The sequence below is a fragment of the Salvia hispanica genome, chromosome 1 (genome assembly GCF_023119035.1).
Source record: "Salvia hispanica cultivar TCC Black 2014 chromosome 1, UniMelb_Shisp_WGS_1.0, whole genome shotgun sequence".
In the NCBI taxonomy this organism is placed as follows: Eukaryota; Viridiplantae; Streptophyta; class Magnoliopsida; order Lamiales; family Lamiaceae; genus Salvia; species Salvia hispanica.
The window spans coordinates 10,342,340-10,361,872 of record NC_062965.1 but is presented as its reverse complement, the minus strand read 5'-3'; the positions used below and the strand labels follow the sequence as shown (position 1 = coordinate 10,361,872).

The window sequence follows — 19,533 nt, the reverse complement described above, 5'->3', positions numbered from 1 at the left end:
GATGTGTACGCGAGTTGTGCAATAACACATATGATGATTGTTGTTATAACTATGGTCGGCATTGTCATAAAAGCAACAACGAATTGTCATAACTGCAACTGGTAATGCTCTTCCTTTTCAAATAAGCAAAAAAAACTAGTATAGAATTGCGAGAGATATAAATAAGAAAAGATACACATGGCAACTATTGTTATAACTAGTGTCGCCATTGTCTATAAAAGTATTGTCATAATTGCAACCGGTAATACTCTTCATTTTTGAATAAGCGAAAAATTACTTGGATTGCGAGAGATAACTAGGAAATGATACATATGGTAATTGTCATTATAACTAGTGCCCGCATTGTTAGTAATGCAACAATGTAAATACCACCGGTAATACTCTTCCTTTTTTAATATGCAAAAAAACTATATAAATTCTTCAATTTTCCCATATTATATTAACGATTCAAAATTTTATACTACTACTATTTTGGTAATTCTTCTATGCTTCTTCAACCAAAAAAAATTCATGATGAAATTAAATTATAACTGAAATAATTATGCAAACATTCATTTTTAAAAAGGGATATTGGCACCTAATATCATGAAACTTTCAAAAAGTTGGGTTTTTTCCACGAACTTTAAAACTAGCAAATAATATCACGAACTTTACCATGAGTTTGTTATTTCCCACCAATGAAAAAATTTAGGCTACATTAATAGATTGAAGAACAATTCTGGAGGATATGCTTCAAGAAAAACTATCTTCAAAGATTGAAAAACTTGAAGCTCTTGAAGTTGTTATCGAGAAATTACGAAAAAATATTCGTAAAATAAAATTATTTGTTGGAATTTTTTCATTGGTGGGAAATAACAAACTCATGGTAAAGTTCGTGATATTATTTGTCAATTTCAAAGTTCGTGGGAAAAACCCAATTTTTTGAAAGTTCTATGATATTAAGTGCCAATATCCTTTTTAAAAAGTATAATATTTTAAAATTTTAGTAATACATAAGTCATGATACTACATATTATAAACCTATAATATAGAATTTTTTAAATAATAAATTTAAAAAGTATAATTCACGTAAAAATGTAAACAAAGCAAAAATGATAAACCTGCAATATATAATTTGGTAAATATATATTTCATCCATTCACGAAAAATAGTCTCATTTGCTATTTTTATGTGTCCATGAACATAGTCTTATTTCAAAGTGGAAATATTTTCTTATACTTTATTCATTTTTTCATTTCCTTTCTTATTACTCCCTGTGATCTATAGTAATGGAGGTATTTCTTTACTGCACATAGATTTAAGAAAAATATGTGTAGTGTAATTAATAAAAAAATGTAATAAAGTACAAGGGAGAAAAATGGAGATAGAAGAAAGTAAGTGAGAATCTAAATCGATATGGGTTATTGGGTTGAGAACACAAAATCTCCTTAGTCGGTTATAGGAAGTACCAAAAGTCCTAACGTCCTAAAATTCATGGTAAATAAAGAAGGCAGATTTCACATTTTTTTCTAATTAATGTATCATAAAATCGTTTAATTTGTAGCCAAACTATATATCCTCATATTATATAGTCATATATAGTTGGCTATGCCTTGTTTTGTTTGGATGAACAGGTAGACTCTCACGATTATTCTATCGATATTTAGAGTTCATAGATAGGTAATTAAGTTAGTTGGACTCCTGAAGTAGTACAATAAAAGTCTAGCTATATTTTTCTCATAAGCATGAAAAGCTTGCTTTAGAGGAGCTGCTGCTCATGATCACGCCATTCTACGAGAGCCAGCGTGTGGCGGCCACCACAAACGACAAGGGTCGCACACCAACTGCCTTCTTCCGCACTCAGATCCTTAGGAGGAGGGATGTTTATAGGCACTTCAGCTGGATGCCCGGTAGTTGCTTTCCGTCCATAACCTAAACGCCCATGGTCTCCTCGTCCAAACTGAAGTGATTTAGAATTCGTTGTCATTATGTGTGATAAAGATTATTTATATATGTCTAGAATGTTTGTTTTTTAAGTGTAGTCTGCAAAAACTCACCGAGTACATGCGGCCATCCCGTGTTAACGCAACAGAATGCGTACCTCCACAAGACACCTGCACTCCATAAGCATGTGGTTGAATAAAACATCTTGATTTGTTTCTCATCAAGACTTGGAACTCAAAACTAGTGATTTAGTGTAAAGGACAGGATATATGGGAAAACCTGCACTGTTTCGTCGGCTACTTGAAGTTGAACCCTTTGAGGAACCATTTTGCTGCTCTTGTCATCTCCAAAACCCAGTCTCCCATGCTCCCCTCTTCCCCACCCATGCACCTATATCAAAGACGAGATGGTCATCTACGTATTCACGGCGTATAAACAAATTAAGGGTAATCCAATGAGGATTTTCACTACAAAAAAAACGCTATTTACCGAGCACCGTTACCAAGCACAGTTAAATGTGCTCGGAAAATAGCGAGCACCATCAATTATGCTCGGAAAATAGCGAGCACAATCAACTATGCTCGGCAACATACCGAGCACAATTGAAGGTGTTCGGCAAGAAACGGGAATGTTAACTCCGAGCAATTTCGGAGCAGGTCAACGTGCTCGGCCTGGCAATCAATCAACAATGACAAGCACCATTTATGTGCTCGGAGAATGGCGAGCACAAAAGATGTGCTCGGGATATATTAAAATAAAGACTTGTAGAATTATTCATGGAATATATACATTTTTCACTTATTTAACAACAAGAAGTATTTAAAACATGTCAATATTACATATCAATATTATGAAGGTTTACAATATCTCTTAAAATTTGCATTCCTTCACCGTAAATGTGTATGAAAATATTAAAATTTATTTTAAACATATATTTTTAAGAAAATCTGAACACCACATATGTGCTCGGAATATGCCGAGCACCACATATGTGCTCGGAAAATATACAAATTAAATAATCAATATTTATTCAAGAAAAAGAAGAATTTAAAACATTATAAATGTTACATATCAATATTTTGGAGTAATACAATATCTGGGAAAATTTGCATATGGATCCTTAACCATAAATATGTATGAAAATATTAAAATTTATTTTAAACATATAATATGCTAGGATTATATTTTTAAGAAATGCCGAGCACCACATATGTGCTCGGAAAATATACAAATTAAATAATCAATATTTATTCAAGAACAAGAAGAATTTAAAACATTATAAATGTTTCATATCAATATTTTGGAGTAATATATAAAACATGTCAATATTTTTTATTAGTGCATAGAAATATTCAAAAAATTTGCATACATAATTTTTTGCAGATCATTCACAATAAATATTAAAATTTATTTTAAACATAAAATATAAATATTTTTAAACAATAATATGCCGAGCACACTAGAAGTGCTCGGAAAATGCCGAGCACATTACAAGTGCTTGGAAATATTAAAAAATATATAATAAATAATATTCAACAACAACAATAATGGTTTAAAACATGTCAATATTTTTTATTAGTGCATAGATATATCTGAAAAATTAGCATATATAAAAATTCGCAGATCATTCACAATAAATATTTAAATTTATTTTGAACATAAAATATTAACATTTTTAAGCAATAGTTCCGAGCAGCATATATTTCCTTGGAAAATGCCGAGCACACTATCATCTCTCATGGAGTATATTATTTTAATTTACTTTGTACTTTACGACAAAATTATTTATAGATAATATTTGAAGGAAAAGGAAAATACGAACAGAAAACAAATTGATCCATAATACATGCGAGTGTGTGTGTGAAAGTGTGTACCCATTGTCATTATCAATTTAATTTATCTATTTTGGGGTTACCTTCTTTCTACGAAATCACGGCTTCAAAATGATTACACCAGGATAGCAAGTTTTTTTTTTTTTCCTTTTCAGAAAAAAGGGAGTATTAATCTTGGATTATAGTATCACTTAGCCTTGTTTTTTGACAATATTAATTTTGAATAATTTTTGGGTCAATTTAGATTTATGCAATTTTAAGTCACTAAAAACCTTGTATTAGTATATTATATGATATCCCAACCCAATTTCTTAATTTCTATACAAGGTCATTTGAAAATTAAAAGTTCACATATATTAGTATTTTCATCGGCTCTTATTATAAGTGGACTCTAATTTATCGCCATGGCATATAGAGCTATTATGTGGAAAATGAAGTTACATACTTACATGTAAAGCAATAGATAAAGGTATATACATTAGCAAAGATTGCCTTTAGATTCATCCAAGACATGGTTGGACAAAAGATTAAGTTCCAAAGCTCAAATAAATGGACGTAAATATAGACAGGGCTCGGAAATCTTACTTCTCCATCATCAGTCAATGCAGTAGAATGCCATCCTCCTGCAGCAGTAAAATGAACCTGCAAAACCAGGTGATGAACAAAATCAGGATAATTATTCATCTATTAGTTTTCTTTTTTCTTTTCTTTGGGCGAGGAATGTTCTACAAATTATCAGTGAAGTGATTAAACAGAACAGAAAATAGCCAACGATTCTTAAATTCGCTGGTATATCTGACAAATTATGAATCTAAATGACTTCAACCACTGGAAATGCACCATCCTCTTGTTGGTTAAACCGTTGCAATATCAATGGTGATCTAATCATCTAGAAAAAGAAACAAAAATTAAAGGATCTTGATGATCTTTTTTTCATGTATAAAAGCAAACATCTTGAGCAGTGAAGTTAATGTGCTCGCAAGATGTAAGAAAAAGCTTCTAGGAGATATATCAAGGTCGGGACACAAACCAAATTGAGATCGGATAGTCCATTATCAAGCCACTACAGTTCCATTATCAAGAAGGGCCAACTTATGAAATGCTTCAAGCCTTCAACTGCAATAACTCTCACGCTGGCTAGGCCTTGCACTCGGACTGGGGTGAAAATTTGTTTTCTACAAACAAAGTAAACCCATGGAAAACATACGAATATCGCAATTAGATAACAAACAAGATGACGAAATTTCTGTAAACTCTAAGCACCTGCTATCAACAAAAGGATCAAACAGCACTAAAATAGAAATATTATTGTTGTAACAGCCCGCTTTCCTAGGGTACAATAAATGCGGCGACTGCTACCAAAACGGACTCAAAGAAATGAACGAAGGCTAGGGTTTCAATTAAAGAGTGTTGACCAAAAGATTAGAAAGAACTATCACAGTGTTTAAAGCAATAACTTAACCTCGAAACTCGAATAAGAAAAGGAAAGAGTATGACATAGTTTTCCAAGATAAAAACCACAAGATAGTCTAAAGCCTCTAACTCGAAAGGAGAGTGCAACATATTCGAAATAAACATAAGTGTATCAAAACTCAGCGGAAAACGACCAAGAGAAAGAATAGCTATGTATGAAGACACAACTACGCTTGAAGTTTCAAATATCCATCTTAATTAATTATCATGCTCAACACCCGCCACCGCTTGTCATCGTTCAACCTGCACATAAGGAAAACACATGCAGGGCTGAGTATTTTGAAATACTCAATGAACTCGTTGCCAAAACATTTTATAAGTTATGCCACCCTTACCAAGTGAACTCGAGTTTTAAGCAGTTTAAAGAGAATTTCATGAGTATCACAAAAATATTTAAGATAGATTGGCCAATCAAACAACTCTCCATTTTCTCATCAATTCATATATCACAATCTTTCCATAGTGCGACGAAAGTGTGGCCACACTTTTCGCCCACGAGACCGGCCGACTAGCAAGGACGGCTCTCGATCCCCTCGTGTACACAAACTGGTAGGGTTTGCGGCCCATACTCAGACCTGAATTCGTATAAACATATCCATAGCCCTATTGCCCAATGGAGAGAACTCACAAACTAGGCATCAGGCGCACAATATCACAATAAAACAGACATAGACATGGCATAACAGTTAAACCACCCTTATAACACCAATCAATATTTTCGACAAAATAAAAGAGAGTTTTAAGAGTAAAGCCCACCTCGACTGCTTAGATTTCAAGTAGTTTTGCCTTTCCGTTATCCGGCTTCGCAACCGAGGTTTCACCTTTTTGAGAAAAATGATCGGTAGAAAGTAAGTAAAGACTTGGTTCTTCGAAAATTCTTGGATCAAACTTCAATTTCTTCTCAAAGGATGAAGGATTAATGGAGTAAAGTAGAAGAAAATTGAAGGAGAGAGTTGAGAGGGAGGGGGGACGAAAATATGGGGGCTAGGGTTTAGGAGTCCTCTTATTTATAGTGCTCAACAAGATCTTAGGATAGAATATTTGGTAAGATTTCATTCTCCACAATTAAATAAATAAATATTGTGAAGTAGGGAAGAAGAATTAACAAAAATAGACTAGGGTATCAAGACATGAAATTTTCGAAATATATGGCTCCTAATTAGCCAAGATTATGTTTTGGTATATTTTATGGAGTAGAATAAAATATCACGAAGCAAAATAAAATAAAAAAAATTCTCCCATTGGAGAAAGGGGAAATAGGCGTGTAGTAGCCTTTTTAAATAAGGCATGGATTTTTAATATCAACTAAAATAAGATATGGCAAGATCTCTTGAAGTATGGAAAATTTGGTAGAATATTTAAATTCTAGGTATGGAAGGAAATCAAATAAGGGATCAACTAAAATAAAGTAAATTCCTCCTTCCCAAAGCTAGGTGATTTTCGAAAATAACCTTAATATCAATAAGGCTCGATTTTTCCATTAAGAAATAGGGAAATAATTGGGTCTTGGATTTAATTTGGATAATTATCCCAAGAATTAAATTAAATCCGGAAAAATAGAATTCCTCCTTCAAAAAAACAAGGGGGTTCGAAAATCTCAAGAATTGGGTGGCTAATATTTATGGAAATTTTCTCTAATATTCTCACTCACCCTTAAACAATTAAATCTCCTCATAATTTAATAAATCACATGCCACATCGCATAATCAACAAGTTTGACTTTTCAAACTTCCAACGCGAACCCTAGACTCGACTCAGTCATAGCAACTCATGCGATAAATGCATTCACAAATTAATTTACGTCTCCACGTCATCAATAATAAATTCTAGGGTTCTAAAATTAGGGTTCGGAAATTCGGGATGTTACAATTGTAAACTTCAATGCATCGGAACGTACATATCACCGGGAGGCCATGGTTGACCCCATGTGCAAACATGTCTTTCCCGTGTTAGGACTACTGAATACATCCCACCAGCAGCTAGCTACCTGAGGTGTGAGAAAGTTAGACATGTTGACATTAGGTAAAATCAAGCATAAAGCCAGCATATCTATGAGGCGGGACATGCTAGCGAGAGATTAAAAGAAATAAACTTATATACTATATACATGTTTTGGAAATTATGAGGCGGGACATTTGCCCCTCCTTTGCTAAAGGATGTTCGCCCTAAATAAGAAAAAAAGCCAGGTACATGTACCTGCAGCTATCCAGCCCTACCTCCTGTTTCAACGACAATGCAACTGCCAACATCTCTTAATAGGTGCAGTGGTTGTAGTGGTTTGAAACTCTCTATTGTTGCTAATTCTCTTTCAGCTACGGTTTAAGATTGGAGGGAACTGATTAACAAGTTTTGTTATAGCCTCTTGCGATTAGAGATTTTTCTATTTTATCTTTTGTTTTTATAGTCCAGCGCCAATCACATGTAATCTATCACTCTCTAACTTTCTACATATATAGGGGTTGGTTCCATAGTGAGATTACATTTTATGTAAGAATGGGAGAACACCACCCGGAGCATATTAGAACTGCCATAAATTTGATCAATTGGAAGCCTCAGATTGGTAAGGCTTGGAAGAAATATTGTCATCAAAACAAAATAAGGTAAACAAATTTTTCAATTGATGTGTCTATTAGATGGAACTCCACATATGATTGTTTGAACTCTACTTTGGAACATATAGATTATTTGATTGATTTTTTTAGGACTTATCCCGTTGCTGATTTATATCTATCGCATGCATATTGAGAGCAAAGCATGAGTTTGTTTAAATTGTTCAAAGATTTCAAAAATGCGACTGTTGAGTTATCGGGTGTTTATTATTGCACATATGTTCGTGTTTTAGAGCATTGCATGTATATATCACTTGGTTTTAAGACGGCTATGAAAAATTCCGTTACAAATCCTGAGTTGATGTGTGTTTTATATTATATGATTGACAAATGGCTTAAGTATTTCAGTGAGATTCCAACGTTGTTTTTTATTGCAAAGGTTTTGGATTCGAAATGGAAATTAGTCGGTACCTTGAAGATTTTAGAATTTTATTACAACAATTTGAGTTTTATTGATCATCAACCACTTCGGTCTTTGCAATCGGACACTAATGACAATGAAGACAACAACATACGTTTGTCCGACACATTCCAAATAAACCTCCCCAATCTCTCCGTCATCAAACATGCATTTGAGTTTGAGTTGCGAACTCTCTTTGCCGAATACGAAGCCAAGTACAACAGTACCCACCAAGTGAGACAACGACCCACCCCTCAACAACCACAGAGTTTTGGATTCTTTCAAGTTGATGACCTCGACGCACAATCCCAATTGGCCGACCTATACGGTTACACCACCAGCGGCAGTTCGTCGGCAAGGACGGTAAGTGAGTTAGATTTATATTTTGACTCACGCTTTTCTTTGAATGAAGATGAAGGTCCCGCTACCAACCAAATCGACGCCCTCGATTGGTGGGGAACACATGAGAAAGATTTTCCCATACTTGCATCAATGGCCAAGGAGATTTTTTCAATTTCGGCTTCCACTGTCGTCGTCGAGTCTGCTTTTAATATTGGAGGCAACGTCTTGGACGATAGAAGAAGTAGACTATCCGGCCAAAATATGGAAGCCACCATGTTACTTGACGATTGGTGTTCGGCTGACATTAGAGACCAAGAGCTAGATTGGAACACCCAAGTACAAACCGACCAAGACTACTACCCCGACGAAGAACAACAACAACAACAAGAATTAGGTGGAGTGGTAGGTCTACCACCGATTGCCGAATAGGTAAGTAAGGTAAGAGAACTACGTAGACTTTGATTCCATAATGTAATTGAGCATTAAGGATACGTAGGCAACCCAACTTAAATTTTAAATTTAAGTTGGGCTCAAGTCCTTTTCCTTTATTTCATTTTTTTTCAATTGTTTTAACTTTAAAATATACGAATACAATTATATAATTATATTTGTTTATACTCTAATCGGTGAAGAAGACTTCTCTACAAGACTAAATCCGGGAGACTTTTGACAATTCTACCATAATTGTAGATGATTAAATTAAACTCAACAATTAAGGTTGAATTGCTAAAGGTATCCTCAATTTAGTTATCTAGAAACATCTCCTTCGCCTACTAAGAGTATATATATATATATATATACTATCTATTTACATTTTTTATTCTTTACTTCAAGTTTTTTTATTTAAATTGTTATACAAGCTAACAAGCATGTATTATTGATGCATTTTTTATTAGCACTAAATAAACCTGCAAGTATACAGAGTATATATAGTATAGCTAAAGGTTAGTACCGGATATCGAACACGGGGAAGGCAAATACAAAGTATCTATCCTCTACTAAGACTCAATTACTATCTGGAAAAGCAAGTAGGTTTTGGAAAACTTTTGAAAAACTAAAAACAATAAAAAGCATAAAACAACTAAGAGCAAATAAAACATGGAGATAGACGATAGAGATAAGGGAATCCTAGGGATGTGCGTTCACAGTTATGGTTATACAAATTCCAACTACAATACCCTAGCACAGTTTATACTTTGAAAGGACAAGTCACCTAGCTTATGCTCATGCGATACAAACGTTGATTACAACATTAGGGTTGTCAATCCTAACACGTAACTCCAAAAAGCTCCTAAGACCCTTGAAAAGTCCTCACTCTCAATTAACAGTGTCGTTTTAAGGGAAGCTAACTGTAGTGTCTACTAAGTGAATCTAACTCGCTAGAACTCTGTCACAATTATGAAGCAAGTTATATTAAATCATACACGATTGTGTCACTAAATCATGCAGCATAAGAACTACTTAGGGAAGAAACAAAGTAAAAACAAAACGGATATTAAATAGAAAAAGGAATTTGTATAACCAAAGTCGTTACTAACACATCCCTAGAATCCTATGAGTTTAATTACACATAATTGAATAAGCTAAAAACATAGATTGAAGGGAAGACAATTTTAACATAAAACTAAAGCAAATAAAACCCGTAGGTTGAATCCTTGTCGTTCTTGATGTTCTTGAGATCCTTCTTCAACTCCTTGCACAAGTGAAGTACTCTAGCCCTTGATCTCTATGAATTATTTTACAAGTAGAAGCTCTCTTTTTGATGAAGCTTGAGGTCTTATTTATAGGGAAAAGCCAATCCTTGTTGTAGAAGGAAAAGTTCTCCAAAATATGGTAAATTTAGGCGCAAATCTAGGGCTTCTCGGATTCGGGCCGCCTTTCTCCGGCGGGCCGCCGCACCTTGGCCGGCGGCGCCGCGTTGGACTCAGAGAGAGTCTGTTCCCTCGGCGGCGGATCTGCAGCACGACTTCCGGCGGTCGCCGGACGAGACTTCTCTTCCAAACGTATTTTTCCGAGGCGGACCGCTGCATTGATCTGCCCGCCGGGCGCCGGCGGTCGCCGCACACATCCGCGCTCGGTCGCCGTCTCGACTCCATATTTCCATACTTTGCGTTTTGGCTCCCTTTTTCGGCTCAATTATGCACATTTCTCACAAAACACGTCAAAATACCAAAATAGACAAAATATGCAAATAATGGACGTGTAGAGTGACTTTGACATAAAAATCGGACCAAATAATGGCCTTAAAATAGTGCAAAATCCGAGCGTATCAATTATGTATATTTACATTCATCATTCATTTATTAATTATTATTGTTTAAGTCTTTTGACTCTTTTGTAATTTCAATTTTCAACATTTGTATTTGTAATATCGACATATCGTTCAAACTTGTATCAATAAAATTTCAATTGTCCAATGTCATCCACTTGACCACTTCTACTCCATTTGTCAATTGTTATTCTCGTTTTATTTTATTCAATAGTACAAGACTACAAGGTGTAATTTGTAATTAGTACTATAAATGAATAAATTTTAAAAAAAATGAAAATTGAACCGGCGGTCCAACCGGAACCGGCCCGGAACAGCCCGAAACCGACTGAAAACCACCGGGTCTTGAACCGCCGGTGAACCGTGTTTGTCCGGTTCAAGAACCGGAACCGCCGGAAGGTATGGCGGGCCGGTTAAGGTTCGTCATTTTTTCGAACCTGAACCGCCGGTTCCGAACCGGGAACCGACGGTTCTTGAACCGTGGTGACCTCTACCTTTTTGTTCTCTCTATTACTTTTTCTCATATCTCTCTTACTGTACTAATTGCACATTAAAACCTGTGTTATTTACAAGTTTGCCAAATTTTGTTTGGGGACGGATGGAGTATTTCACAAGTTATAAGTTCAGTCAGAGGCGGACCTAGAGAGGGGGACATGGGGGACCCATGGAACCCCCAACTATTTTGTGAGTGAGTATATATAATACTCCCTCTGTCCCAAGATAAGAGACTTGTATTCCTTTTTAGGGTGTCCCACTATAAGTGACCTATTTCTATTTTTAGCAAAAAGTCATCTCTCTTACTTTATTCTCCACCTACTTTATTCTCTCTTCTCTCATCTACTTTTCCCTCTCTCATACTTTACTCTTTCCACTATAACTTATTTAAATATCATTCTTTAAATCCCGTGCCCAAAAGAAGTAGGTCACTTATCTTGGGACGGAAGGAGTACGTATTAATGATAATGCTAATTAGTTCAGTAGCACAGTTGGCTTCCTTCACAGCCATCACAATGATAAGTGCGAGTTCGATTCCTAGCAACACCATAGTTTGTGTTTATTTACTTTTTCTTACTGATTCTTCTTACGACTTTGTTTTTCCCTATTTTTATTATTTACAGTTAGACTTGAGTTTTATTTTATTTTTTAATTATACTTTACTATAACAGAAATTACTAAATTTTTTCTTACATTTTACATTGAATTTTATATTTTATATTTTATGTGCTCATATTTATAATATCACTTTTTTGTTCTATATGTTACATTGCTACGGTCTAAAATTCAATTAAGTCTTTCTTTCTTTTTTTAATAATTTATGTTTATTTTATTTATTTTTTAAACTCACTTTTCCGACAATGTTTTTTTTACGTTGGCGTTGCATCTATTAACAATAACCTTACACATATCTCTATCTTTTATAATTGATGCTCTAATTCGTCAGCTCTAAAAATTACCGCAGTACTAGGAACACTGATTTGGACCCCCCACCATCAAATTCCTGCGTCCGCCACTGAGTTCAGTAGTGTTTTGGACTTGCAACATCAAAATGTTAGTAACTCCGTTACTTTTCTCTTACCCGTCTGTACCGCCGTAACAGTCGGTAGTGATCACCTAAACCATCTCCTAATACATTTTCTACTGCACCAAAAAAGAAAGACATGTGGATATTCTTTATAAATATAAAAAAATTGATTTGAAATTCCAACTTTTATCTACATCTCTGCGACACTAAATATATAGGAATAAATTTGAACCTTACAATTTTTTATATGAACGGGGACATACACAAACCAAACTGAACCGGCGGTTAATCGTCGTCTCGTAACCCGGAACTGGAATCTGCGCAGCGGTTCGGACCGCCAAACGGTTCGGCGGTTCGGTTTAGGTTCAAGAATTTGAGAAACCAGAACCGCCGATTCGAACTGGAGGTTTTCCGGCTAGGTCCTAGGCTTTTTTGGGTGTAGTGTTGTACAAAAGTGGTCATAAACCGCCGGTTTTCCGTCAGAAACCAGCAGTTTTGGTCAGAAACCGTGGATTGAATTTCTGGTTCATCCCTAAACCGCCAATTCCATCGGTTTCAATTTTTTTTTAAATCTGATTTTTCCAAAATTTCTCCTATAAATACCCCCTTTCCCTATCATTTCTATTCACCTCATTCTTGTGTTAACAATGATTTCTCTTCTCAATCTCTATTCTTCTACTCTCATTCTCATACTTCAATTTCAATGTCTTCTTCTTGTGATGAGGACATGCATCCCCTCCTCCACCCGTACCACAAAGTAGTTAAAGGTCTAAGTTATCATCAACTATGTCTATATTTGTTAAACATTACAAGGTCTCAATAGTGCCTAGTAGTGTTGATCAGTTATCTCACGAGATGACATCAGAGTTTAATGCATGTTGTAACTACTGCAACAAAGCCTACAAATTTAATGATGGTGGGGGTTATCGTACTCTCATCCGTCATATGAAGACAATTCATCCGATCGAATATGGGCATGCCACTACTGGCAACTAGGTAAGTCAGGTAAAAGAACTACGTGGGCTTTGATTCACAATGCAATTGAGCATTGAGGATACGTAGACACCTCAACTTAAATTTTAAATTTAAGTTGAGATCAAATCATTTTTCCTTAATTTCTTTTTTTCCTTTATTAAAAATATGCAATACAATTAAATAATTGTATATACTGAGACTTCTCTATAAGACTAAATCCGAGAAACTTTTGGCAATTCTACCATGACTGTTGATTGTTAGACTAAACTCAACATTTAAGGTTGAATTGCTAAAGATATCCTCAATTTAGTTATGTAGAAATATCTCATTCGCCGACTAAGAGTATATACTTATAAATTTGTTGTTCAAAACTTCAAGTCTTTTTTGCAATTTGTAAATAGCTTTGTTGTAGTCTCGTTGAAATTTACAAGTATTTAAATTTATTGTTTAGGACTTTAAGCCTTTTGTACATTGTAATCGTTGTAACTTGTAGTCTCGTTTAAATTTATATCAATAAAATTGCAACTTTCATCCTTATTGTTTGAATTTTATTTACGCACATTTCATAGACAAAAAAAATGAACCGCAGCCGGAACTGGAACCGCCAAAAACTATCTAGGCTGGTTCAGGTTCAAGGAATTTCTGTCGGAACCAGCGATTTTTGAACCGTGTGCATCTCTAAAGGGGTCTAATACTTTTCTTTTAAGTTTAAAATTTTCAAATTGGAACAAATTTTTACACGAAGGGTGTAAAATTGCAAATTGATTTTTCTCTTTACTATTTCCTATATTGTTCATAATTATAAATTACTCCCTTCGTCCCAGATAATTTGACCCAGTATTCCATTTCAGGGCATCCCCACATAATTTGTCTCATTTCACTTTTACCATTTTAAGTAGTGGACCTCATATTTCACTAACTCATTCCTACTCACATTTTATTATAAAACTAATACTTTAAAAATATGACCCACATCCCACCAACTTTTTCAACTCATTTTGCATTAGATTTCTTAAAACTCATGCCGGATCAAAGTGTCCCAAATTATCTGGGACGGTGGGAGTATTTATTAGTATGATTTTATTCAATATTTTTTATTACTTCTATTTTATTTATTTTTATTTTTAAGTTAGTTCAAAAACGTCTTGCATATTTTTTTTTCTAAAAATAATTATTAGCTTTAACTTTAGATAAATTGTTAAAGTATGTTTAACTAAAAATAAATTTTTAAAAATATGTTAATTTTAAAAAATGATTAAATCACGACTGAGAGATGTAAAGAACTTTATCTTTTTGTAAAAAATGATTAAAAATGAGATGTATTAGAAATGTTAAAATTAGTTTTTTTTAATTAAATATTATTTACTCCCTCCGTCCCTATAATTTGTCACCATTTGATCCGGCACGGGTTTTAAGAAATATAGTAGAAAGTGAGTTGAAAAAGTTAGTAGCATGTGAGTCCTACTTTTATATTATTAGTTTTATAATAAAATGTGCGTGATAATGAGTTAGTGGAATATGAGGTCCACTACCAAAAATGGTAAAAGTGAAAGGTGACAAATTTTTAGGGACGGACGAAAATGAAAATAAGTGACAAATTTTCAGGGACGGAGGAGGGAGTATATTTTTTTTAAAGTGTAGTAGGAGATGTATTATGAAAGTTGAAATTTTAGTCTTTATTTTTATATATAAAGAATATCTATGTCATTTTTTTATATCCATATGTCTTTATTTGTGTAGTAAAACATGTATTAGGATATGTTTTAGACCATCTAAATCCATACTTTAAAAATGAGTTTTGGTGTCAAAATCTTCTGCAATCATACACCAAACTCAAATCTATTTTTGGTATTTTTTTGTAAAACTACACTAAATATGGTGTTATTGTAAAAATTTTGTAAAACAAAAACTCGAAAATTATGTAAATTTTGAATTTAATACAAACAGTTGGAATAAAACTATTTATTAGTGTGATACATATACTCAAAAATGAATTTGTGTTTGGTGTAAATGGTTGGAGACAAATACCGACGTATAACACCTAATTTTCCATTCAAGTTTTTGGGTGGCCTGATACGATATTCATTACGTATTGAATGTATCAAGGTACTATTACCTAAATACCTAAATGATTCATTATTGCAATTACCTAAATACCTAAATCCTAATGATGTCGATGATAATATAAAGTTCAATATTATACTCCTTCCTTCCAAATTCAAATGGAATGTTTACTAAGTACTACTCAGACATAAACTGTAATTTATTTTATGAATTAAATGAATATATAATAAAATAAAATATATAATGATGCTTCCAATTTAAAAAATATGCAAAATAGAATCGGATATGGGTAGTCTCCTAAAATGTAAGCTAAACTCCATAAACTTGCTCATAAAGTTATATTCCAATCGTTGAAGCCTAAATTTCGAAATAATACGATTAAACTAAGAAAACAGTCCCAAGAAAAGATGCAAGATCATACAGTGGATAATTTAAAAAACCTGCAGTCGCTCGGATCAGCTGAAAATTTTGGACAAGTTGGTTGGAGGTTTCCGTCAATTAAATGCGTGATCAATCAATTCCAGCAAACAAAAATAAAAATTGTGCATTTATAACCAAGTGTAGCATCACCAAATCTGGAACAATCTCGCTTTCTTTCTTCTCAGCTTCGGAAATGGAGGATTTCCTCGGGCTGCGACGGGCTTTCCGGGCCGGCAAAACTAGGGGGATCGAGTGGAGAATGGGCCAGCTTCGGGCCCTTTTGAAGCTCGTTGCAGAAAATGAGGCCCGATTTTTTGAAGCTCTTGAGCAAGATCTTGGAAAACACCCAGTTGAAGCTTATCGAGATGAGGTTTTTGTTCTTAATCTTTTATCAAGATTGAGTTTTTTTCTTATTGATATATAGGTGTGTGGTGTTAATTTGAGTTTTTTTATTTGTTTATGTGGAAATGAATTTGGTGTGAGGTTTGATTTGAATACTTTTGCCTATTTTAGTATATATCAAGATTGGATTTTGTGTATATAGCCACGTGAAGAAAATTTCAATTTCTGATTTGTTTATGTAGAAATGAATTTAATATAAAGGTTTGTTTGCTCAACTATGCTAAGATTTGGTGGTTTTTTATTCATTTGTGTGTCTTTTGAAAGATCTGATTTTTTTGCTTCAGTCATTAATACGGAGTAGTAATTTTTTCTTATTTTGTTTCTTGATTTTGTGGGACAGATTGGTGTGATTAAGAAATCAGCAGACCACGCTTTGCTTAACATCAAGAAATGGATGGCTCCAAAAAAGGTTGGAATTTTTTTACAATTATAGTGTGTTAAGGCTAAGGCGTTGCTACTGGTCTCATGTTTCGTTTCATCAGTGCATGTTAGACTTTCTAGTACCGAATCATCGTTGAGCATGAGATTGAGACGATACTCGAAGATGTGATTTGATCTCTAAGATGATTTGATTTTCTATGTTATGAACTAGGGCTAGGTAGAAAGAGATAACAATCTATGTCATTTCTTGAATAAAGATTTGTCTTTTAAGATTATGATTATGTTGACATAAATGAATTGTTGAGCCAGGGCTAGAAAGTGATGAATCTAATCATCTACTGTAACATTTCTTGATACTAGAAGGATTAGTAAAAGAGAAACTGTCTGGGATAAATAGGATGCCTATATTTACAGACATGTGATTGTGGATGGCGTATCGTGTCCAGGGAAATCTTCCATTGCTTTTGTTTCCTGCAAGAGCAGAAGTGCTGCCTGAGCCACTCGGGACTGTGCTCATATTTGGGTCGTGGAATTTTCCAATCAGTAAGTTTCCCTATCCGAATAGCAGAAAGTATGAATGAACACTCAGTGCTCAAGTTTATGCTGTCGATATTTGATATTTAGGTCTTACGCTGGATCCTTTAGTCGGAGCTATATCTGCTGGAAACACGGTGGTAGTGAAGCCCTCTGAGCTAGCTCCAGCGTGCTCATCTCTGATTTGTCAAACGATCCCTTTATACTTGGACAGGGAAGCCATCCGAGTCGTTGAAGGTGGAAGTGATGTTGCTGATAAATTGCTGCAACAACAATGGGATAAGATATTCTTCACAGGTATCTTAAAATCGCGATGTAGATTTTGTTTGGTTCGACTATTATGATTTTCTTTTGATCGCTTCTGCAGGGAGTCCACGAGTAGGCAGGATAATCATGGCTGCAGCAGCAAAGCATTTGACACCGGTGACTCTAGAGCTCGGAGGGAAATGCCCGGTCATTCTTGACTCCTTCACCGAGTCAGACTTAAAGGTTTGTCTCACCTCTCTAACCTTAAACAAATGTAAGTTGAACACAAAGCAAGAAAAACACACGAGGATTCGTTCGTTATCCAATTCGTCTAAACAGGATGTTTTACTTCTAGCTCGTGCTGTGTTTGTTTGATTGATGTAGGTGGTCATGAAGAGAATAGTCGGAGGGAAGTGGGGTCCCTGCGCTGGACAGGCCTGCATCGGGATTGATTATCTGCTCGTGCAACAGAAGCAAGCTCCGCATCTGGTAACTAGGCGAACTCTGCTCTCAGTTCTTGAATTTTCACGACGACTGATCAGTTCTAACTCGATGACAATGTGCTCCAGATCGAATCACTCAAGGCGTGCATCAAGAAATTCTACGGTGACAATGTGAAGAGCTTGCAAAGCATCTGCAGGATCGTGAACAAGAATCATTTCGATAGGTTATGCAGCCTTCTCGAGGAGCCCAGCGTGGCAGCCTCCGTCGTATATGGTGGCTCACTCGACAGAGAGAATCTGTAAGTTGGTGGCGTCTCTGTCTTTCTTGCATGTAGGGAGATATCTAACTCGTTTAACGTGTCAGGGTTATCGAGCCCACGATTCTGCTGGATCCCCCGGTCGATTCTCCAATCATGACAGATGAAATCTTCGGCCCACTGCTTCCCATCATCACAGTATAAGATCAAATCTCATACAACAAAGGCTTCTGTGTCTTTGTTGATCACTTGATTTGATAAGAAACCTTTGTTCTTAATTGCAGCTGGATAAGATCGAAGACAGCATCGATTTCATCAATGCTCGACCGAAGCCTCTTGCGCTCTATGCATTCACTCACAACAACAAGCTGAAAGATCAGATTCTGCAGGAAACTTCATCAGGAAGTGTAACATTCAATGATACCATGATTCAGGTAAATGCTAACTTCATCCCCGATCGATGCTGGAGGAGAAAAGGGATCATGTTTTGGTGTTTTTTTCGTTGTTGCAGTTCATATGTGATTCACTGCCGTTTGGAGGGGTGGGGCAGAGCGGATTCGGGAGGTACCACGGGAAGTACTCATTCGACACGTTCAGCCACGAGAAGGCGGTGTTGCACCGGAGTTTCTACTTGGAGCTCGAGCCGAGGTACCCTCCTTGGAATGACTTCAAGCTGGAGTTCATAAGATTGGCTTACAACTTTGAGTATGTTGGGCTGTTGCTTCTCCTGCTGGGGCTGAGGAGAAGATACACTTCTAGCCGAGGCCATTGATTGGTAATGGTGGAAAAAATGTGTGCCAACTTAGAAACACTATAATTAATCAGCAATCAAATAGTAGTATTGTCTAATTCTAGTAATGATTGTTCATTTTTTTTTCTTGTTGTAATAACCAGTGTCTTAAAGAATTATTAATCATATTATATGATATTATTTCTAATGGTTTTGACCTTGTGGATTTGATTTCCAAATAGGAGTATTTTATAGCCCGAGTGTGATAAATTGCTAACTCAATCTAGTTGCTAATTGCAATTAATTTAAGATCATAAGATTTTAGAGATCTAATGATCTACTCCCTCCGTTCCATTAGAAATGAAACATTTTCCTTTTTTAGTTTGTTCCATTAAAAATGAAACGTTTCCCAAAATGGAAACATCTCTATCTCTACTTTTTAATCTCTCTTACTTTACTCTCTCTTTATTAACTCACAAAACAACACTACATAAAACTTTGTGCCGAATTCCAATTGTTGCATATTTATTGGGACAGAGGAGTATTAATTATCATGTAATTTCATTTTTATTTTTTAATATTAAAAATATAAGAATAATTATCAAATTAGGATTTTGGATCACGATGTCAATATAATATGTCAAATATATCAACACAATGTCTTGAGTTTGTCATACAATTTAATATTAACATTATACACATGTTACGTTG

The 19,533-nt window shown here is 34.9% G+C and overlaps 1 protein-coding gene and 1 pseudogene across 1 annotated transcript; one reads left to right on the top strand and one right to left on the bottom strand.

Annotated features, from left to right (window-relative positions):
- Positions 1 to 1,600: 1,600 nt before the first annotated feature.
- Positions 1,601 to 7,477, bottom strand: LOC125186813 (annotated as a pseudogene).
- Positions 7,478 to 15,745: 8,268 nt separating this feature from the next.
- Positions 15,746 to 19,030, top strand: LOC125209917 (aldehyde dehydrogenase family 3 member F1). The gene is made up of 10 exons (XM_048109497.1): positions 15,746 to 16,199; positions 16,572 to 16,640; positions 17,059 to 17,155; positions 17,237 to 17,443; positions 17,514 to 17,635; positions 17,777 to 17,881; positions 17,962 to 18,134; positions 18,200 to 18,290; positions 18,377 to 18,526; positions 18,604 to 19,030. The coding sequence occupies exons 1-10, from the start codon at positions 15,912 to 15,914 to the stop codon at positions 18,862 to 18,864; spliced, it is 1,563 nt and encodes a 520-aa protein (XP_047965454.1). The 5' UTR covers positions 15,746 to 15,911; the 3' UTR covers positions 18,865 to 19,030.
- The last annotated feature ends 503 nt before the right edge of the window (positions 19,031 to 19,533 follow it).